The following is a 23,118-nucleotide window of genomic DNA, read 5'->3' on the forward strand; positions in this document are numbered from 1 at the left end:
AAAATTTGTAATAAAGCACAATTCTTAGGCTGTTTTTCATTTTTTTTATTGCTGTTAATTCAAGGAAAAAAGGTTGCATAAAATCCAATCTGTTCTAGAAATATAAGTGGCCTTTCCAGTACATAACATTTCAAATATCAAAGTATATGGTAAACGTACAAATAAGGAGAAGGCAGCACACCTCCCAGGTACAGTACAGTATTGTAAATCATAAAACAAGCCCCAAAGTACAACCGGCAAGGGATCACAACGCAGCCCGGACGCGGCCTATCAAAACTCTCACCTGAACAACTCAACTGCAGCTTAACAATTAATTTAATAATGTGGTCCAAAAATACCCAGATCAAATAAAATATAATTAATCAAAATAATCTCCTTTCCTCAAACATTTTTTCTTTTTAAATTAAAGCTTTCCTCTACCCCTTTCACACCCACCCCACCCCTTTAGCTCCCGCCCCTGAAAGAAAGTTTAAAAATGTACATGGCTGCTATAAATATAAATGCTACCTATGAAGCATTACATGAGGCTTCTTTTTTCTTCAAGTTTTTCCTCTTGTCTAGCAACGTGTCAGGCTTCGGAACCAAGACCCAACACCTATGTTCCCCCGCTGCGCACCAAAGTCGCCGCACGTGACAAGAACCTTTCGTTTCAGCTCTGTCCCGAGGCGTGGGGACAGAACCCAACCCGGCCGCTCACCCCACGCTGTACAGAGGCAGGTGCCGATGCTGCCGAACGCAGCAGCCCCGAGAACACCCCACCCCCACCCCCCAGATAACCTCAGTGCACTTTAGGAAATCAAAAATTACCCGGAAGCAATTTAGTACATAGGTTGGCTTTAAGAAAACCTTTTTTTTTTTTTTTAAACAGCAGCATTAAACTTAGTGACATGACACTGACATGATTAATACCATCTTACACGCAGAATTCAGTCGTTCACATTATGATCAAGCATAGTGGTCAACGGTCACAAGAGTGACTTTGCCACGAGAGACAGGCCAGGGAACCAATACCTGACTTCTGCAGAAAGGCAGAGCTTCTGTTCAGATGGCAATAAACCACACACATGTTCGCCACAACATAACACTGTAACAGGTGGTGTAGGAAAGAAACCCGCACTCAGGCAGTGGCCCTGAGCACGACACAGGGACAGACGACAAGCAGTATCGGCTGCCGGCTGCCGTCACCAACACAGACACGCACAACACTCACGCTGGTTTGTTCACTTTACGTCTCTCTGAAGCCACAGGCTAAAAAAGTATGAAGTAAAAAAGTTGTAAGAAAAAGCTCTCCGTCCACTTCATACATCATATTGTTTCAGTTTCATATGGTTTTACTTCTTCCACTTAATTTAAATTTTTATCTGGACAACAAGCGCTGCATATATGTATTTACGTGATGCTGTTTATTACATATATACACACTATTTGGGGAGTCTGATTGCTCCCCTTTATGATTAAGGTGAAACATCCTACCCTCACTTTATGTGCAGAGCGGTTCCCAACAGTGTGGACCAGCGCGCCAGCCACCCCTCCTAGTGGGCCACTGGGGAGCCGAGGGGGGCGGGGAGGGAAGTGTCCTTTACGGTGAAAGTGAGAAAAGCTGGGGAAGAAGCAAAGTATCTTTTTTCCAAAACCATATGACTGTTACCAGTGTTGTAAAAAAAAAAAAAAAAAAAAAAAAATCAAATACACAGTTTTAAAGATTCAGTAAACATTGCACACAGCAAGTATTCAGTGTAAAAAAACAAAAAACCACGCATCCATTTTCCTTTTGATGGTTCATTTGGATGTTTAAATTACATGTATCATACAGACAAGCCTGTTGTTGAACCAGGAGACCAGAGGCTCAAAAGCAATGCATTCTTTTTTGTTTTGGACATTGGTACAGGAGAAACGAAAAACCCCAACTGCACAGAAATCCCGGAAATGTATAGACAAAGAAACAAGAACAAAATACCTTTCCTCTCCTCCCCTCCGCACCCACCACGACTCCCCAACGTCAGTGTATTAGGTAGGCAAGCTTTACTCGGTTCAGTCTGCAGAGTCCAACGGATCGTTGGGAGCGGGGAGGGGAGGTGCGTATCTCAGTCTGTAAGTGCCTAAAACGGGAAAGACAGAACTGCTAAGTCACTGCTTACAATGCAACGCATGACAAACCACTACAAGGTATCAAACGGGCATGCTTGTCGGAAGGTGTCTTCTTCCGCACTACCACGACTCCAAATGGTAAATAAAATTACTTTTTAAAAGTAATCTGAAGTTTGTGCTCTAAGTTCAACCTAAAGCTATCCAACTCTGGCTTCTTTTAAAAATGCCAAGTGTCCCTGACTGGTGTGGCTCAGCGGGCTGAGCACCGGCCTGCGAAGTGAAAAGTCGCCGGTTCGATTCCTGGTCAGGGCACATGCCAGGATTGCGGGCCAGGTCCCCAGCTGAGGGTGTGCAAGAAGCAACTAGTCAGTTTCTCTCCCTCTTTTATCTCCCTCCCCTCCCCTCTCTCTAAAACTAAAATAAATAAATAAATAAAACCTTTAAAAATGCCAAGTATACACTCCCGATTCAAGACTCAATTTCTGGGTGATATTTGGTAAAATGACAAAAGCCAAATACCAACGAAAAGTAACAGTGTGAGCTGTATATGGAATTTTGCATCTTACTCATACTTATTTAAGGGCATTATCTCGTATTTTTTTTTGTTTTGTTTTGTTTTTTGGTGGTAATAATAAATTTAGTTCAAATTTCCTTACTTCCGAACCAGTGCTTAAAATATTTTGTTCCTTAAAATGCAATAGCATTTAACTTAAAACGCCTGCTGGGCAGGAAAGGAGCACGGGGGTACGCCAGGCCCCCCAGTAATGCACAGACATACTAAATGTCAGATGACTGCCTTACTTCCTAGTTTTTCAATATTTTAACAATTTTCCTTACTTAATGAAAGATTGTAGCTCTAAGGGGGAAAAAAGTGCTATGAGCCAGAGAGGTGACATTCTGTACTGCCAGCTCCTACTCCGTTCCCTAAAAAGTGCCTTCCTGGCTTCTCGCTGACCGGGAGGCCGACCCCTCCGAGCCCCCTGGCGCTGTGGCCGGGCCCGCACTGGGCCCTGCGGGCTGGAAGCACCACGTCCGTAAACAAACGCACCGCGACTTTCTGCCGCGACGGAAGGCTCGCGGCCACTAAGGCGGGGACGCGGCGCGCTAAAAGCAGGTCCTCTGCGGGCCCTCGGGGTTACCTTGCTGGCCGGCCTCCATGGACGACTGCTTACACTCCTGAGCGAAGTGCCCGCTGACACCGCAGTTGTAACACGAGACGCTCCCGCTCTTCTTGGGCCCCGAGCCGCCGGCGCTGGCCACGACGCTGGGCGCCGCGTAGACGGGGTAGTACCGCCCGAAGCCCGTCACCTGCTGCAGGCCGAAGCTGCCTTGGCCCCCCGCGACCGGGTCGTGCACCAGCCCGTTGGCGTACGGGGCCGGCGGCAGGAAGAAGGGGAGCTGGCCGCCGCCGCCCTGGGGCGCCTGGCTGAGGTAGCTGCCGCTGCACACGGCCGGCAGCGGGAAGAGCGGCACGCGGTACACGGGCACGGCGCCGGGGTAGTAGCAGCTGCCCAGCTGCAGGCCGCCGCTCCCGCAGCCGCACCGGCGCCCGCACGAGCCGCACGGCCCCGCGCCCCCCGCCGCGCTCAGGTAGGGCGCGCCGTCGCTCTGCGCGCTGCTGGGCGCGGGGCCCGGGGCCTGCGTGGGCCCCGCGGGCGGCGTGGACGCGGCCAGCGGGGGCCCCGGCAGCGCGAAGGGGGCCTGCGGCTGCGCGGCCGCGAGCACCACCTTCAGGCCGGCGGGCTGCGGCGCCGGCCCGGGGTCCCCCTCCGCCGCAGGCACCGCGTGGCTGAGTCCCACCGCCGCGGAGGCCGATTTGGCGACGGGCTCCGCGGCAGCGCCGGGCGGGCCTGGGAAACTGCCCGGGCTGTGCACGGGGACGAAGGCAGTGCTCCCGGCCGGCGGCGGGGGGCCGCTCGGGGCGCAGCTCTCGGAAGGGCCCTGCGGGGGCGGCAGCTTCAGCCTCTGGATGGTCAGGTGCAGGGCGGGCGCGCTGCCGGGCGGCAGGAACGTGGACGCCAGAGGCACAGGCGACGCCAGCAGCTCCAGGTGCTTCTCTGCATCCCCGGCGGGCGCCGCCGGCCCCAGGATGCCGACAGGGGCCGCGCCGGCGGGCTCCCTCACCGCCGAGAGGGCGACGGGGCTCGGCACCAGCATGCCGACCGCGGGGCTGTCCCCCGCCTTCGGGGCGGGGCCGGCGGCGTCGGGCTTCGGGGCGCCGCTGTGCGTGACACAGTGTAACGCGGGCACGAAGGACAGGTGCTGATACTTGGGCGCGCGGAAAGGGTCTTCCAGCAGGCTCCCGCCGTCGTTTCCTAACGAAGCGATCTCCACGGGTGGCTTGACAGCGACAGTCTGGGTGACAGCACCGTAACTTGTGAACCTGGCTGCGGATGGGGTCCCAGAGTCTTCAGAATTGCTGTCCGAGTCTGGGGGGAACAAATATAAAGAGCCGTTAACACAAGCGCTCACGCCCATCCCGCTCGCTAGAAATAAAATGTAAGTTTATCTAAAACAAGCTCTGAAGTTTGGAACTGCAGTAAATGTGTCCCCCCAGCTTCCTAACTGCCAGGTGGACCTTCTTTTAATTGGTTTGGTCTCTATGGACTTTATTTAAGAAATAGATTCTGGAAAAAGCAAAGCCATGAAAACAGATCAATGGTGGGGGGGGGGGAGGCATGGGTCCGGGGCGCACCGCGAGAGCACTGTGCGGTGTTATAATGAGGGGCCATGTCATTAAGCCTCTGTCCGGAGCCCCCGAAAGGACGCCACCCAGAGGGAAGGAACCCTCAGGGAAGCATGGACTCGGTGCCACAACTGTGTATAAACGCAGGCTCGTCCTTGGTTAAAAAAGGGCCATTCTACTGAGTTATGCTGATAATGGGGGAAGTTGTGCGTGGGGGGTGGAAATATCTGTACTTTCCTCCATTTTATTATAAACCCAAAAGTGCTAGAAGAAATTAGTCTTTAATTTAAAAAAGTCAATGGCGAGAAAAGCAACAAAAGGTTAATGGGAGACAACGAAGCACAATATAAAATACAGAGATTTATTTAATATCATCTTACTACTGAGAAGAGGATCAGATATTTTTAACTTTAATCGATTTTAGGCAATTCACTTGATTTATATTCTGCAATGCCAAGCCCTTGGTCTATTTGTTGCATATAAATGATACAATTTAAAGGAGCTCAATTAAGTGTGTATTTAACTCAGCTATTTAGATGTAAGAAATGGAAGAGAGTTTTTTCAGAATAAAATAAATATTCTTACATTTAAGTATCTCAGTGGGGGAAGAAAATGTAAAGCCTCTATCACAGTCAGAACGAATATGCTAGAACACCAGACGCAGGCAGGGGCTGAGCCCCGCCCTTCTCCAACAGCAACAGGAGAGAGGCAGATGCCAGATGACGCTGCGTGTGTTTCTATTACTGCATCATCCTCACCCTTATGCACAGGAAGAGCTTCAGTCCAGACTGCCCCTGGATTTCCTGACTTTTGGTATAAAGGGGGCAAAAGATAAAATCTAATTCACTGTTTAAATATCATGAACCCAGGTACTGCAACAATATGGGCTGAGGGCATGCAATTAGCTGTAGCGCCTATTTTACCATCTCTGTTTTTAAATACAAGCAGAATTGCAAAGTACACTTAAATGTTTATATTTATTAAGGTAATAACTAGTTATATTCAGCTTAAGATGTCAAAAACTTTTTTTAAACAACACTAAAAACAAATCGTACAAGTCTTGCTGGAGAAAGGTTAAACAGAACCTACTCAGGGACAGGCTATCAATAGCGTTATTAATTCAACTATTATAATTTACATTTGAGAGAAGAGATTCCACTTATGAGTAAATGGTTCTAGCATAAGCTCCCCTTAATGAGGTGTTTATTACTAAACTTTACAAAACAAAAGGTATCCAAAAACGAGTAACTTAAATATTTAAGGCATTATATCTGTATTTGTACCACAATTATGAGTATGGAGTTAAAGATAAACATTTGGTCAACTTAATTTCTATATGAGTTGGGCACAATCTTATTTTTTTCCAAATTATAAGAGAATGTTTGAATAGGAAGGCACAGAGGTAGTAGAAGTAAGGGAGCCGGCTGGGCTGTGTGGCCTCGGGAAATAAGTTACAGAAGCAAAAGAAGGGCCCTTGGAGCTTAGGAGGGAGAAAGGCCAAGGCAGCGCCTGGAGGAAAGGGGAGGGGGTAGGAGTGGGGGTGGGGGGAGGGGGACAGCACAGGCTGGTGTGCTCTCTAGAGGGAGAGCACGCCTGAATCTTCGTAGTCAGCAAACGGCCCATGATTTTAAATGGGTCCAAATGGTTTTCTGGGCACTGTAAGGACTCCCGAGCTAATTAGAGATAGGTCTCATCCTTTTTTTTTGGTGTTGACTTTGAAAAATATAAAGACTCAAAATAATACCTCATTACAACCAATAAGAACAATAACCACAAAGCCATGTGCTTTTCAAAGCAACCTTTCACACACTCAAAATCAAAGCTTTTTTTTTTTTTTTTTTAAATCACAGTGGGTATTTACCCCTTGCTTGTTTTAGATAGCCCCAAAGGAGCCTCACTTAGAGAAGGCCCATTTAGTCATGGATAACTGCGTCTCTCTGGAAAGGGCAAGTTCCTCCACACAGGCCCACCTCACTCAGGCCCACCTCACTCAGCCCACCGACGACAGAATGGGATGCTGTAAAGTAACCCAAGTGGACATGTACTCTGCAGACCGGAAAGGCAGTGCTGCCGCAGACTGGTAGAATGGGGGGTACAGTCACTGCATGCAACTTGTGGAATAGCCCGAAAATAACTGCAAAAGTAAAGAGTAGCTTTAATTGTATATGATACAGCAGCACAGCTGCCACTGTTCCAAGACATGACCTGATGCTGTAACACGGACGCTGGGGTCTCAGAGAGCTGTGGACTGGCCAGGAAGAAGCCACGCATGGCTGAAATGCTGTGGTCTAAGGATCTCTATAGTTCTTCGGGTGACCCCAGAGAAATCATTTAATACTGCCCACCAGCACAGGACACCTTATAGCCAAAATGTTACCAATCAGATGTCATCATCATGTGTTAAAAAATGACATCCTCATTCAACTTATATATTTTTGAGGTTTCACTTCTGGAACAGCAGATTAAGGACGGTTAACAAGCCACTCCTTAAAAGCGACAAGAATCCTGGCAAAAACCGCCAAAATCAAAGTGTTCAGAACTGTGGAAATTAACTGAAGACTTAGAGCAGTCGGAGGAGTGTTTACTCACACACAGCTGAGTCTCTTAAGAACGGCAAGTACTCTGGCCGTTCACCCTGCCTAATGCTACCTCCCTTTCTCCAGCTCTGTAAGGCCTCCAGTCTCAAGCTTCAGCACCTACAAAACCCAGCAGCCCAGCGGCCACTAGGAGAAGCTGGGATTGGAGCTTTAGAAAAGCCACCCCCAGAGAATGGTCACTGCTTGGCTGTCTGGTAGCTGGAGTTCACTCTTCACGGCTCTTTGCCTCTAGGGCACTGGCCACAACCCATCAGCAGCACCCCTTGAACGCCTTGGTGGCCTGGGGCGGCGTCACCAGCTAGGGCCAAGAGGCTGACCAAAAGACTTAAAAAGAGAAAGAAACCAGAGAACCAGAGTCCACAAGGAGGTGGGAAAAGCTCTGCCATATTCCTGCGGACCCGGGCCACACTCCTGTCTAGGGCCACATGTGACCGAGGAAAGGCTCAAGAAGATCCTAAACTCTCCCTTTAAGTAGGAATTAAAGATGCAATACATACAAAACCAAAATGACAGACGTCAATCCTAACTTATCAATAATTACAGTAAATTTAAATAGATTAAACACTCCCATCAAATGACAGAGCTGGACACAATGTCTAAAAAGCCATAACCCAGTGGTGTGCCGTCTGTAAGTCACGCCTTACATTCAAAGACAAAGGCAGGTTTAAAGGAAAAGGACGAAAAAAGAGGTGCCTTGCAAACAATACCCGAAAGAGAACTACAGTGGTTCTATTACTATCAGATAGAAGCTAAGATAAAACTTGTTACTAGAGACAAAGAAGAATATGTTATAATGATAAACTGGCCGACCCATCAGGAAGACATAAAAATTTTCAATATATGTGCATCTAACAACATGTACATTTTCAATCTTTCTACACTATTTTATTATTATTGTCATCTTTCTATTTAATTTCATAGGCTGTGAAATGTTTTTTAAAAATCAACTCTGCCAGAACCTGCTAAGTCAATGGCCTATACACTCTATATCAAATAAATTAAAAATCAATAATGATGTTGGTGAGAATATAAGATTACTTATGTCTGACTGATTTTAAGAGACAACACGTAATTTCCTCCACTGCCCCCATGTTCCCTCCAAAGAGCAAACCTCTGTCTTTTTCTTCTTCGCTTTCAAAACTCTCTCTTCCATCATGCCGTGGACTAGAGGGGGAACTGTAACTCTCTGAAGATGTTTCTCCACATGTGTCATGTCCAGATCCAACGTCCAAATTCGCATCTAAAAATAATAATTCTATTTTAAAAAATAATGTTGAGTAGTAAATTCTGACTTAAACCATTAGAAATTAGTTACAGCTGTAATTTTGTTTTTTCTGTTTTCCTGCAATCACCTGAAAAGCTGGTCCCTGACCTAAGAAAAAATACTTTATTAAATCACAATTTTAATTGAAAATAATTTATAAATACATTCTTAAAACAACAAAGGCAGAGGAAAAAGTCAACCTTATTGACTTCACAAAAGCCGAGTTAAGGTTCTTCATAGGGTCTGTCCAATGACAGCATGCTGGGCCCCTTTCAAAGTCTAGATATTTTAACTGCTCAGAACTTACTGACAATCATTCTTTAAAACACCTGAAGAATAGAACTGACTGCCAAAAATGCCTCCTCAGGTAAAATTACTATACCTGACTATTCACAAAGAGTAAACTCCTACCAAGCAGACTGAGTAGCTCTGAGTTCTGCCCAGAAGCCAAGGTGGCACAGAGGCAGGGCTGGGGGTGACGTGCAGAGCCTGTCACGATCAATTAGTTACCTCTGTTTTGAGCACACGGCAAGAATATTGGTATAACTGGTACTGGACGTTCCTACACTGGCCCTAACTTAGGGCTCTGTCCGATTCCTTTCTATAAATCCAGGAGCTAGCAGTTTCTGCCTTGCAGCAAGCATTCGATCTGCTTAGTGTGTACCGTACTTTAGTGCATAAATCCCCATCAGAGGGATTTTTAGAATTACTGATGAGTAACTAGTTTCCATCACAGCCTGGGAGAGCCAAAACAAAGGTTGTAACTATTAATCACTGGGACAAAAAATGTGTTAGAGAAACGATACGGTTTGTGATGGCCAAGTTGGTTGACTAATCTGTGTCTTTTGAAGGGAGTAAATTTATAACTGCGTTAAGATTGTTAAGATGATCTAGCCTAGCCCAGCAACTCAAATGGTGGATGAATACTGAGTAACAATTAAGTCATTAAATGTTGCTAATTCCTTTTGAGTAATAACATGCAAAACCAGCAAGGGGAAACTGTCCAAAGCCTCATGAGGCTGAAAGTGGCTGAGGAGTTATTTGGGCAAGTAAAAATTCCGCAGAGCAGTAGCCGGGCGTATAACAGGGTCTGAATTTATCAGTCACGATGTGACCCAGGGATGCACATCAGCACCAGTGGCTACCAGGGAGACAATCTAATGGACACTGTGGCCCAGATCTGGCACTAACTGCACTAGGGAAAATGAAACCTAAATATAAAACTACGGCACATACGAAAACTCTGCGTATAAATATTTTATCTGGCAAATAACAAAATGAACCATTTAAGAATGAAGAGAATCATAGCATAGATTCAGTAGGATAATCTCAAACAAGAAAGGATGGGCTAGGAGGGGCCCATGTGGTCAGACGAGCTGAGATTTCTTCACCAAAACTCAGACAGTGCAACTACCATGAAGTCTTTGAACCTTCAAAGAATAAGTTACAGAATTTTTTTTTAAGCAGCTATTTCTCAAAATGACACAATTTAAAAATTACTGTCTTTAGATTATACAAGTAGTAAACATTGGGATCACCAAATTATCATATATTAATTTGTAGTTTTCAAAGAATTAAATACATAAGTCTAAATCTACACTAAACCTAATGCGCTCTTTCTGATCATCCAGAGGCAGCTTTGGGATTGTGTAGAGTCCTTGGAAATTTTTACGAGAAATTATGTGATATCCTAGAGTCAGGTGTGGAGGTGAGGATATGCCAAAGGGTATCCACAAGCTGCCCTTTTAAAAAGAGAGATAAACTTTATTATTGTTATCGTGTTTCACGGGGTAAAAGTTCATGCAAGAAGACAAAAAGCAAAAATTTACAGTAGCCACTATTTTAACAAAGAAATCCTGGTTATTGGTATTTATGAACAAACAGAAATTAGACTTAACTGCTTAGGTACATCAGAACCACAATTAAAGAAAAGTGGGAGACCTTTCAATCACTAAACTCTTTTATTTATTTTCTTCTTAAAGATTTTATTTATTTGTTTTTAGAGAAAGGGGAAGGGCAGGAGAAAGAGAAGGAGAGAAACATCACTGTATGGTTGCCTCTCGCGCACCCCCAACTGGGACCTGGCCTGCAACCCAGGCACGTGCTCTGCCTGGGAATCGAACCAGCGACCCTTTGGTTCTCAGGCCACTCAGTCCACTGAGCCACGCCTGCCAGGGTTCAATCACTAAACTCTCTTAGAAGAGACTGAGAGGTCAACCACCTGACTCCCCCCGAACTTCCTGGTGCTACAACCAGCCACAGAAGAGCAGGGTGGGGGGGACAAGGGGACGCGCGGCAACAGAGCCCTAACACCGGCACCGGGGAACCCCACGTCTCCTCAGCGGGAGGTTAAGGCTCGAGGTTTTAAAGTAAAGACACTGGGAAGGGCACAGACGATGAACAGCACCGAGAGCACTCTGGGAGCGACAACCCGGAGGGAGACAGGGGTCGTTGTATTCCTTTAGAATTCTGAACAACATGAATGTATTATTACTCAAACTAGAATTAAATGTTTTAATTAAAAATAAGTAATACTTTTCTTAACCCTTTGAGTGCCAACGTTACTGTGAGCGACGCTGACAAATTTTCCCAGAAGTGCCAGTGTCGCTCCCCGCGACTCTTTTTTCGATGGTTATAAATGTAAATAACAATGAAATAATTCGTATTTTATGTTTTGTTCTCTTTTTTGGTACCTCAGGTTATATATTGATATAATTTTTTCTCATGTTGATCCAAATTTTGATTACGCATGGCACTCAGAGTTAAACCAGACCGAGTTAAAGATCTGAACAAACAAATCAGAAGGACCCAATAGTTTCAATTTCCATATAATTTCTACAGTTTATGATAAGTGCGATTGTTCCATAAAAAGAAATCTTAAATAGATCTTGAGTTTACTAAATGCTAAAGGTAATTCCTTGATACCTTAATATTTTAAAGAGAAATTAATAAACAGGTTTTTCATAAGCTGGAGTCAGCAAACATCTGATCTACATTTGACATCCAGACAAGTTGTACAAAGTAATTTCATTTATAGTCATCCTCTATAAGTATAAATATATATATTAATCAGAGACATATATACAAGATAAAATAGACAGAATAAGGTTTATCTTTTTTTTTTTTTAATCTTCACCCAAGGACATTTTTTTCATTGCCTTTAGAGAGAAAGAGAAGAAGGGAGAGAGAGAAACATTGATCGGCTGCCTTTCTGTATGTGCTGGACTGGAGATCGTACACGCCCCAACTGAGGATCGAACCTGTAACATGTATATGCCCTGACTGGGAATCAAACCGACAACCTTCCAACCAACTGAGCCACATGGGCCAGGCCCAGAATAAGGCTTATCTAGACATCCCCAGGCTGTACTGTACTTTCATAATGTTTGAAAACAAGGAGAAATTGAAGCTTGTGATATTACTACAAAGTTCTTAATAAACTTGACAGCATGTTTTCTTCTAACTTAGAATGGTGAAAAGGAACTAAATCACTGAACACCTATGTGCTAAGTATTAGCTAAGCGCTTTGTATATGCTGTCACATTCAATTTTTATAATCTGGTGAGGTAGGTATTATTCCTGTTCTACAAATGAGAAAACTAAGGCTTCACAAAGGCCACATATTAAAGAAACGGGCAGAGTACAAGATTCAAACCCACATCTGCCTGAGACCAAAGTCTATGCATTTCTCCTCTGAAACTATGAAGCTGAAAAGGGAAGAAGCATTACAAACATAACTGATGCGCAGTGGCTCCCCAGTTATGTGAGAGACAAGAGACAGTGCCTATGCAGGGGTGGGCCAAAGGAGGTTCACGTGGTGAGTACGCGCAACACAGAGTTTATCGTTGTATTATTAATTAATGATCTTTCCATACAAACAGTAAGCCTCTTTTTGACCACCCCTGTATCTGACAGGAATTTCAGCTGCAGAATGACTTACTTAGTATGTGCTTTAGAAGATAATATGGTGTCAGTGTAGAAAATGAACTTGAAGGAGGAAAGAACAGAGACAGGAAGACCTGGCAGAAGCTACTTCCAGTCACGCACGGGCAAAGACCTTCGGTCTTATTTTAGCCTTTTCCTCCTTTAGCTGCTGTCACCACAGGAAGCACCAAAGGGTTATAATACACTCATGAACAACACAGGTTTTTTTTTCCCCGTGTCATTTCCCCGCTAAAGACAGCTCAGTTCATTCATTCAATGAGTTGGCCCAATGACCTTATAGTCAAAATTAACTAATTTCCTTTATCAATATTCAATCTCTCTAAATAAATATGTAATTTTTAAAAATTCCACTAAAAATATTCTGGTTATTTATGTTGCATCATAATTTAATGCAGTAACATTTGAATAAAATCTGAATTTTAAATCCTTATTTGTAGGATCAGTCAACAAATGTGTTAGGTACATGTGAACAAAACATTCTCCTCGAGGTCCGTGGGCCTGCATTCACTTATCTTTACAGCGATCCCTCACTTATCGTGGGTATTACGTTCTAGACCCCCCATGATAGGTGAAAATCTGCGAAGTAGGAACCTTACATTTATTTTAATACTTACTGTACAGTACCACAAAATCCTGCGATATAGCGAAAAATCCGCAATAAATAATTAAATGTAATATTTAAAAAAAAACCCACGATACAGAGAGGCCGCAATAAGTGAACCGCGATATTGAGAGGGACTGCTTGTACAACTAATAGTGAAGGTCAACATAACACAGAAAAGTTATTGATGAACCCGCATCATTTCTCAAATGAACACAAAACCTAAAAAATAAAGGGCCCTTAAAACAATCGTGGGCAAACGAAAACCACACAAACCTAGTACAAGAACCTGAGGGTCTGAATTCCTCTAAAGCCCCATAAAACTCCAGGGGAGAGCCACTGGGCATGAAAGAGTCGACAAGGTTCTGAGAAATGGCTCTCTGTACGAGTGGGTCCCGGTTTCCATGAGCGTGGAGAGGCCCTTCGGGTGCCCTGGGGTGGGGCGGGGTGAGGCCAGCTGGAGAAGGAGACACTTGAGGAGACCGGACCGCCAGCACCAGAGGGGAGAGGAGCGGGGTCAGGACACCTGCGGCCAAGGAGGTGCGCCTCCATGGCCGCATGGTGGTTCCTAAATGAGCTCCGCTCACACCTCAGGACGGCTGAATTCTGAAACTGCTGTTCACATCGACGCAGGATGAAAGTGCATCAGGACCTGGCACGGCAGCTCAGTACCTACTGTAAAAGGCACCGTACTAAATACATTCAGGTGACAGGCATCTGAGGGAGAAGCAAACACTCTTACCTTTCACGGAGCCGCCCTGGGCATGCTGGGGAGTGGGGACTCTAATTCCATTCATTCTGCTGTTCAATCTGTTGTCAGTTTTCTTAATTTTATCCCTAAACCAAAAGTATACAAGTTACCGACATTTTTTGTAAGGTTCTGGGGAGAACACATTTAGTACAATAGCATTACTAAAATTCCCCTCACAGAATTTTATAATTAAAAAAAAATTTTTAGTAAGGTATAACTAAAAGCAAAATTTAGTATACAGTTCTGAGAGTTTTGTCCCTCCACACTAAACATAATACTTGCCAATAGCTTTATTTTTATCACTTGCATATGCTGATGATCTTGAACTAAAAAATATAAAGAAAACTAAAGGAAAAATACTACTTATTATACATAAACTAAACATGCCCATAATCAAATACTCTATGTGGCCCTTTCTTCCCAATTTCTGTTACAGGGGATGTTAAAATGAACCTACTTTTCTATGTGTGGCTTTCCTTTCTTCTTATTTATTGAAGATAAACTTCGTTTTTCAGTTGAATGCTAGAAGAAAGAATAAAAAGATATCAAACAGACTAAAGCTAAGCCTCACTCCTGTAGGTACCCTCTTACTCTGGTTTCAACGTTAAAATGAGGTACGTTCTCATTGTATACGCTAAGGAATTTTGATTTTCAACCTAATTTCAAAGTTACCTACCAGAACCACTAAAATTTTTATATTCTGACAAATACTTAATATTATTAATCATGAGAAAAATATTCAGTATTTTGCTTTTAACATGGACCTGTATTTTTTTTATTTTTTTTATTTTTGACCACAAAATAAAACACAAGTAACTGGTATTTGCTATAGGTGTACTGGTATTTTCTGAAAGTTCACGTTGATAAAATTGCAACAAACAATTCTGCCAACTCTAAGAAGAAAAGGTGCACAGGCACTGAAGTGGAGGCGGAAAAAGCATAAACAATGTATTTTTAAAAATAGGCCATTAAATAAGTATGGCTGAGATAATATACAGTTTCTCAAAATATGCTTTAATGCTTTAGGTCATAAAAACGCCCTCCAGTAAAGGTTACCGTTTGGACCCGAGGGTTGTCCAGAAACAGGACAGGTTAACAGACCCATTTGCCAGAGAAATGGGCTCTGTCCGTGGCTGCGCCGAGGAGCACCCCTGGCGCCTGTACTGCCCCGGCCCCCGCACACCCGCGCGAGCACGGGCTTCGGGGAAGCACCGACGTCCTAGTGACCCTCAGGGGCCAGTGAACTGGCCCGGCTACTCCTGAGGGGAGGGCAGTTTCAAAACTCACAACACCAGCAGCAATACAGGGACAGAAATGTGACTAATTCTTCCAAATGCAAGAAAAATCGGCAAAACGATTCAATGTACCCCGAGTCAGAATTAACACCTTAATTATCATAGTGAAGTGTACTTGGTTTTTAAGCAATAAGATTATCTAAATAAACTTTCTCAGGTGTCAGAAGAACTTAGATCACATAAACCAATTAAACTGAAAATAACACTTAACATTCCTTCAGTTCTTCTTACCAGATATACGACCTGACACACTAATGCCTGCAGAACTCGGCTCTGACTGACTTTAGCAGCATGTCATGAAGGCAAATCAAAGCCCCCGCATACCTGGTCAGCTAAGGCCACGCAGTGCTCCGGGTGCTCAGCGGTGGGGCAGCTTTGGCTCCTCCAGTCCATGATGCCATTCTGTTCAGAGTATTGCACGGCGAGTCCATCCAATGGAGAACAACTTGTACCAATAGTGCTATCAGAAGGGAAGTTTATACAAGTGTGAACATCCGTCACCAATAACCTAACCTACTACGGAGGATAATGAGGACGCTATGGTAACCCTTTCTTTGGTACATTATTTCATGGAATACAGCAAAGAAGGAAAAGAGAATACTATGAAAATAGACCAGTACACAGCTATCTTATCTACTTAATAATTAAGTAGATTAATAACAGATGCACGTTCTGTCTTCAGACTCTATGCAGTCGTCATTCTGCACCACTTAAAGCTGGGCTATGCCCCCATCTCGGGAGGATCCCTAAGTACTGTGTATATCTTATGGCATGTGAAGGGACAGGATGATGTGACTGAAAAAAAAAACAACAGAATCCAGAGGATAAAGTTACTGTGCGTGGATTTTAAAATAATAGTGCTTAACACGATCAATGACTACAAGGTTGAGAATTTTTGAATACTGGAAAATATTAAAAAGGACCAAATTTAAATTCTAGAACCATAGAATGAAATGAAATTAAGAACTCAACAGATAGAAACAAATGAAAAAAATCAGTGAAGAGGAAATATGGTCAGAAGAAAACAGACTGGAGCACTGAGACAAAAAATATATGGGAAATGAAAATAAATGTTTAGGAGATGTTATGTCTAACACAAGCACTCCAAGTCTTAGAGGAGGGAACAGGGCAGAAGCAGTATCTGAAGAGATAATGGCTTGGGCTTTTTTAACACCAAAAGGCGTCAAGTTTCAGACTGAAGAAGAATTCATTCAAAGAAAGCTACAAACATATTGCAGGAAAACTGCTGGAACTCAGACAAGGAGAAAATCTTAAACAGAAGTCAGGAGTTTGGAAAAGCACATTAACTTCCAAAGGGCAACCAGAAGACTGAAACAGTGGACACCAGATGTCTTAGGTTGGAGTTCCCCCTAAACGCAGACTCTGGAATGTCACAATAGATTTGGGAGGTGATCCCAGGAAGCGGGAGCAAGGAGTGGGACAGGAGGAAAAACCACCGAGGGGCCATGACTGAGGGTGCCACTATGAGCAACAAGGCCCCCCCACTGGCTGCAACCTCCCAGCATTACCGGCCCAAGGACAGGAAGCTGGAGCTCCCCCTTCAGGTGAGGACCGACCTCCAGGCAAACTAACTTGCACTTTTCCACTGTGCTTGGCAAGGGCCAAGCAGACTCAATAGAACCAGCACAGTCCTGAGGCAGAAGGTAGAAATTCTTCAGCAGCAATGTGAGGGGAGGCAGAAGTGACACAAATGACTTTGTGTGGCTTGTAGCGGAAATCAGGGCTGGGCCGAGAGATGATGCGAGGGGGCCACAGGCTTAGGCTGGAGGACAGCGAACTGAAAGTGCACCTTGGAGATGCGGAGGGTCAGGGTCCAGGTCACGGCCATAGCGAGCATCACAATAAAGCAGGCCCCACGAATGGTTTGGTTTCCCGATGCATACAAAAATTACAGTCACACCATATGTAATCTATTAAGTGTGCAGTAGCATTATGTCTAAAAACACAATGTACATACTTTAATTAAAAAATACTTGATTGCTAAAAAATGCTAACCGCCATGTGAGCCTTCAGCGGATTTGTAATCTTTTCACTGGAGGAGGGGCTTACCTTCAATTTGTAAAATACACAGTACCTGTGAAGTGCAATAAAACAAGGTGCGCCTGTATAGCTTCAAAGCACGAACAGAAAATAACTGCCAACCTAGATTCTTTTACCCAGCAAATATGTCCTCCGAAAGATGAGAGCAAAACAAGGATTTTTTACAGATAAAAACAAAGGGAGTTCACCACTGGCAGATATGACTCCAGGAAGTAGCCAAGGGTTCTTCAGATAGATGGAAAACGGTCAGAGATGGATACCCAGACACACAGGAAGGAATGAAGAACAATGAAATGGTCAGTGCTAAATTAATGAAAAAAGGTTTCATGAGATTTAAAATACAGACAGAATTAAAATACGTGGCAGCTACAGTTTGTAAGTCAGGTGGAGACAAGCGGAGCTACAGTGACCGAAAACCCTCACGTGGTAGGTGGGACAAACACAATTAATATCACACCTTAGTAAGTCAGAGATGTACAGTATAATGTCCAGGGTAACCACTAGAATGATCGAAAAACAATGTAAAACTATAAAGACTAACACAAGACCAAAGAATAAAAACTACCCAAAAGCAGGAAAGAAGAGAAAAGCACAGAAAACATACAACAAATAACAAGCAAAGAGTAAAATGGCAGAATTATAGCCAACTATGTATCAGTTATTAAAGTAAATGGGACACTGAGTGAAAATGCACTGACATTTCTCCTTTTAGAAATTAAATACCTACTTTAGAGTGGGACTTTTCCCGGCATGTTTCTTATGGATTATGGTGTGCTGTAACACATCTAGAGTAAGGAAAAAAAGAAGTTATTATGCCTGATGCTTCTGCAAAAACCCAAAAGGATCATGCAATTACTTTATGTGACCATAACAGTGTCAACAGACCTTGTAGAGCATTTTTCACAGAAAATTCCTTAAAGGATCAATTTTTCAAAAGATACAATAAATGACTGAATGTCCTTAAATATCCTCTCCAAATGTGTTCACCTAATAGTAAATCAATTTTGTCCAAAACTATAAAATTTAACTATGAGCATGCCACTGCAAAACTACAACATTCAATTTCAGGCTTTAAAAAAAAACCCACTGAAGCAATGAAGTATCTCAAATATTAAAAATATGCATCGATTGGTGTAACCACCACCCATGTACCCCCCGATATCTCTGTCTCTTTTCATTAAGAAACAAAACAGCACAGAAGCAACTGAGGGCCCTCTGCCACTCCACTCAAGCCCCTCTCTCTGCCGAGGATAACTCACGGAAGTATTCCAGGGCCCATTTTTACTTTGCCCATTTACGTCTTCACAGACACTATACAGTGGTGGTGTCTGTCTGAACGGACTCTTAATTAGTCGCCATGACACCTAGAGTGAATATGACTATGCCACACTTCACTTGTAGCTTTACTGGCACTGAAAGCATTTGGGTCCCTACCCGTACACTGGCTATTACAGCAATGCTGCCCTCAGAGCCGCAGTTCCTGATCCCTGACACAGGAAAATGTTCACAGAAGCAGAACTGCCGGGCAGTAGCATAAAATTAATTACCTCCAGCTTCACCACAGTGTCAAATTTCTGTCCAAACTACTTGTGCCAATTTAAATTCCCACCAGCAGCAGATGAGAATTCCTGTTACTTCATATCCTTGACATCAGATGGAAAATGCTTTGCCAATCCAAAGAGTGTCAAATGATGCCTCTTTGTATGTATGTATGTATGTATGTATGTGTGTGTTTTATTTTTCTACTGACTTTATTGGGGCGACACTGGTTAATAAAACTATACAGGTTACAGGGGTACAGTTTTCTAACACATCATCTGTGCAGTGTAGTCTGTACTCACCGCGCCCGCTTTCAATGTGCATTCTTCCAGAGTACTCATGAGCTTGAACTCTGTTTAATGGCCTACGTTTCTTCTATGAATTGCCTCTCTTTTGCAAATACTGCCAATCAGACCAATTTTTCCTTGACTTCTAGAAGAATCTTTCTGTGGTCTGAATGTGGTCTCTACCTGTAAATACCTTGTGATCGTCTTCTAATCCTTTAAGTTCTAAGTTAGATTAGAGAGAGCTCCTCCATGGCCATGCTTGGCCTTGTCAAACTTTCTTGTCCCAGATTAACATTTAGAAGTTTAAGTTTTTTATTTTACATATCACGTTAAGTTTATGTTACAAATAATCTGTCATTCACTTGAAATTCCTGTGCATAATATAACTAGGGATCAATTATAGTTTTCGATTGGAAAGCGAGCCAGCCCCACGTATTGGATAGTCTATGCTTTCCCCACTTATTTATAATGCCACCTGTCACATTCCAAGTTCCCATATGTCTGTTTCTTGCCTCCTTAATCTGTTCTAATGGTCTGTTTGCCTCTCCCTGCTCCAGTAGCAGGCAGAATGACTTATTCCAGTGAATCAACACTTGCCTTCTTCTTGACTTGAAGCTTCTGAGCTGTCTTCTTTTAAGTGTTCTAAAATCTTGGAAGTCTTCAGAGAAGATTGTAAGTTACCTGTGGAAAGTATTCAATACCATTAACTTTTCTGGGAAAATTATAATAGAGAGACACAGAAAAACACATATAATGACTACCTTTCTCCTAGGGAAGATGGGAGTGGAGTTAGTAGCACAGAGCATTTCTACTAGATAGAACCTTTAAGAAAGCCAGATGACACAGTGCAAAACACTGGGCTGGGAGCAGGGACCCCAATTTGTGGAGCCAAGTCTCCACATTAAAACCACAGAAGCCCCTCCCCAACACATATTCAAGTGCTTCTCAAACACTGTAGTGTCGCGAGGCTTTTAAAATTTCTCATTTGTCGTGGGCCATTACTTTTATAAACTACGATAATGTTGTGGCAATGTCAAATTGCTACAAAAGACTCAGGGTCTACTCTCCATTTCCCTTCTTCTACCGCAGACCTGCGACAAGCAACCTGCGGGCCAGTACAACCCACGGGACACACCGGGACAGCACCGGTCACTTCCCCACTTAAACACACACCGGCGGGGTTCCAGCGTTCCACATTTAGGCCACTTAGGAGTTTAGCATTTGTTTTCTCAGTTGTCAGGATATGGAATACTGCTCTCTATCCCATCGGGAAAAAAGGTAGAGCTGTTATTTTTCAAAAGAGCAAGTGTAAATGAACTTGGACAACATGTTCTCTGGTGAAACGGCTTGGATATCCTGACCAGATTTTCCATGATCTCAAAACATGGACTTTATTTAATATATTATTTTCACAACAATGTGAAATGAAACCTACCAGCTTCTTTAGCATTCATTGCTCATGGAATTTAAATACTGCCAAGCTCTCCAAATGGGTTTTCTGTGGTTCATGTATTTACTGCTCACTTGGGTGAGTTCTCGGGGCGGCCTATTAAAATCTGAATTAGAAGTTTGACTCTGTGCTCCAATGCCTTTATAGAACTAAGCAGCTGTGATTTATAGGTAGTCAATAAAAAGTACTTAAACTTGGGTTAAGCAGAAAGCACCAACTGTTAAATCTATACAGCTCTAGAATGACCAGGATTCTCTTTTTAAAAGAGCTATAGCCACTATTCAGACATAAATTTAACCATGTACTTGCTTATCTTGTTTTAGTCTACAAGAATGAATTCTAATTGCTACTTAGCTGTTTAAAATATTTAAGGCATACACACACACACACATACACACAAATGACTCGAAAACTTTAAAAGTTAACCCATATGGTATAATACCTAATCATATTTTTGCACCTCTTTCTCTCCCATCTGAAATTGAGAAAATATGTATTTTCTTTCCCCTTTAAATTCAGGAAAACAGGACTTTCTTGAAAGCAGAAGGAAAAATAAAAAAACAACAACAAACTTAGCCACTTGCCACAGCAGCTGTGCTTAAAACCCGTGGAAATTCTCCTACAGCACAAATCAAAGCTACCGGCAAAATATCTGTTTAAAAGGGCAAGTGAGATAAATGTGTATAAAAGTAGACACAAGGCAGACTGTGATGCATGCTGACAGATAAAAGGCAAAATCAAACTGCAGGAACATAAGAAAAAGCTAGAAAATCTTCACAAGGTGATAGTTCAGCTGGGTCTTAAAGCAGGTGTGACTTTAACAGGCCGAGACACGAGCAGGATATCACATTTGGTGCAGAAGGAGCCCAGGCACTGGACAGGGCAAGGCGGGGTTCGCGAGAGCCCGCCCCCCTTCCAGCGCCAGCATAGGGCATGAGGAAGGAGGCCCCAGGCAGGGCCGGAATTTCATAGCCAGCTCTGCTTGAATAGTGGGTAACAAACTGACCCCTGTGGTAACCCTGGGATAGATTTGAGCACAGCGAGGATCGGAACATGAGAGAAAGGCCGGGCTTTGCATAGTGTCTGCATGACAGAAACTAAAACAGGCCTCCCTGGCAACAGTGGGACTGGTAGAGGGGTGAAAAGGAAGGCATCCTTGGTCTGGCGTGGCTTGGCCCTTAGCTGACTGCACGGGAGAGGGACAAGGAGAAGAATGGGGTGCGGTGTGCAGCCTGGGGGGAGGCTGGGAGCTCACCGGGGGACGGAGGGCCCAGAGGGAGGCGGAGGAGAGGGCAGGCCGCACAGCATGCGCTGTTACAGGCGACCTGCTCGCCCGCGGGTCTGAGAGCGCGGCCCTTGCCCTGGAATCGGCCTGTTCTGTGACATCAGCTTTAACATCAGCACTCCAGTGTAAAATTCACTTAGAGCTACAAACGTTCCCTAACTGCACGCCACTACTCCTTGACGAGCTGAAACGACCGCCCGCGCAGACGGCCCGGGAAAGCACAGAACCCAGGCGGCAAGGGCACCAGTCGTGACAGAGGAGCGGGCTGCTTACTGAGGCTGCAGCGGGGGTCGGACGACATGGCCTGGAAGAAGCTGTGCACTTTCTGACTCTGCAGGAACGCTTGTGACGAAGTTGCAAATAGCTGCCTGCAAATAAAGAGGAAAGAGATCTGTTAAAGTCATGTAAGTATACAAGCAACCTTAAGTGGCAGTTCAATTCAGGGATATAAAGGTAAACTGTTTTCCTAAGGAAAAGAATATTTTCTAATGTATTTTCCATAGGAGGCACTGAATAAAAGTCAACAAAACATCTGCAAGAACAAGCTTATTTTTAATTTTACATAATCTAATGGTTAAGGTTTCAATTCTGGCAAAAGACGTATATACTGTGCCAGCCTTTTGCCCAAGTGGTCCAGCTTCTCTGCTCAGAAAAAGAAGAGCCCTGTCTTTACTCCTCTTCACAGGTGTAACTTCTCATCCTCGGGCAGCATCATGGAGAAGCCTTTCTATACTCTGAACCCAGGAGGCTGGGAAGTCTGGGATGACGCTAATGCTGAGAATCCCGGAAAATAGGGGGCGCAGTGGTCAGGGGCGTTACAAGCATTACTGCGCCCTGAAGCAGGACTAGAGGACTCACTTCTATGTGCATCATACCATCATTCTAAGATCTTATCTTTGAAAACCAACTTCCCTCATATTTTATTAATATAATTTAAAGATTTCAACTGGAGGTCTTCCTACAAAAAGGGGCACAGTTACAAACTAATGGAAAGCTTACTTGTGGGTTGGAACACCAGCTCAACCACTTAAAAGCTGAACTGCCCTAAACAAGCCTTCCAGCGACCATTTCCTCAGAGGGACGCTACGGGGCTTCAAGGTGAAGACACTCAAACAGCACAGGGAAGTGAAACTGTTACCCTGCCCCTCAGTGCACAAACCCCCTTCCATTACCTCTGAACACTTTACATGCTCATCTAAAACGCTAATTCTTAATTTCTCCCCCAGATTGTTGACCTATCATTCAGATCTTTCGTAAAACCATTAAATC

At 43.9% G+C, this 23,118-nt stretch overlaps 1 protein-coding gene across 1 annotated transcript in view; it reads right to left on the minus strand.

Annotated features, from left to right (window-relative positions):
- Positions 1 to 1,666: 1,666 nt before the first annotated feature.
- Positions 1,667 to 23,118, minus strand: part of ZCCHC2 (zinc finger CCHC-type containing 2) — a 48,593-nt gene continuing 27,141 nt past the window's right edge. The window contains exons 6-14 of the mRNA XM_090285419.1: positions 22,123 to 22,217; positions 19,712 to 19,795; positions 18,016 to 18,073; positions 15,552 to 15,687; positions 14,390 to 14,454; positions 13,924 to 14,018; positions 8,483 to 8,611; positions 3,228 to 4,517; positions 1,667 to 2,099 (exon numbers count right to left, since the gene is read on the minus strand). Of these exons, the coding sequence (XP_090141545.1) occupies positions 2,032 to 2,099; positions 3,228 to 4,517; positions 8,483 to 8,611; positions 13,924 to 14,018; positions 14,390 to 14,454; positions 15,552 to 15,687; positions 18,016 to 18,073; positions 19,712 to 19,795; positions 22,123 to 22,217 (2,020 nt within the window). The 3' untranslated portion in view covers positions 1,667 to 2,031. The remainder of the gene's footprint in view (positions 2,100 to 3,227; positions 4,518 to 8,482; positions 8,612 to 13,923; positions 14,019 to 14,389; positions 14,455 to 15,551; positions 15,688 to 18,015; positions 18,074 to 19,711; positions 19,796 to 22,122; positions 22,218 to 23,118) is intronic.

The sequence above is a fragment of the Furipterus horrens genome, unplaced genomic scaffold (assembly GCF_987537825.1).
Source record: "Furipterus horrens unplaced genomic scaffold, mFurHor1.1.pri manual_scaffold_8, whole genome shotgun sequence".
Classification (NCBI taxonomy): Eukaryota; Metazoa; Chordata; class Mammalia; order Chiroptera; family Furipteridae; genus Furipterus; species Furipterus horrens.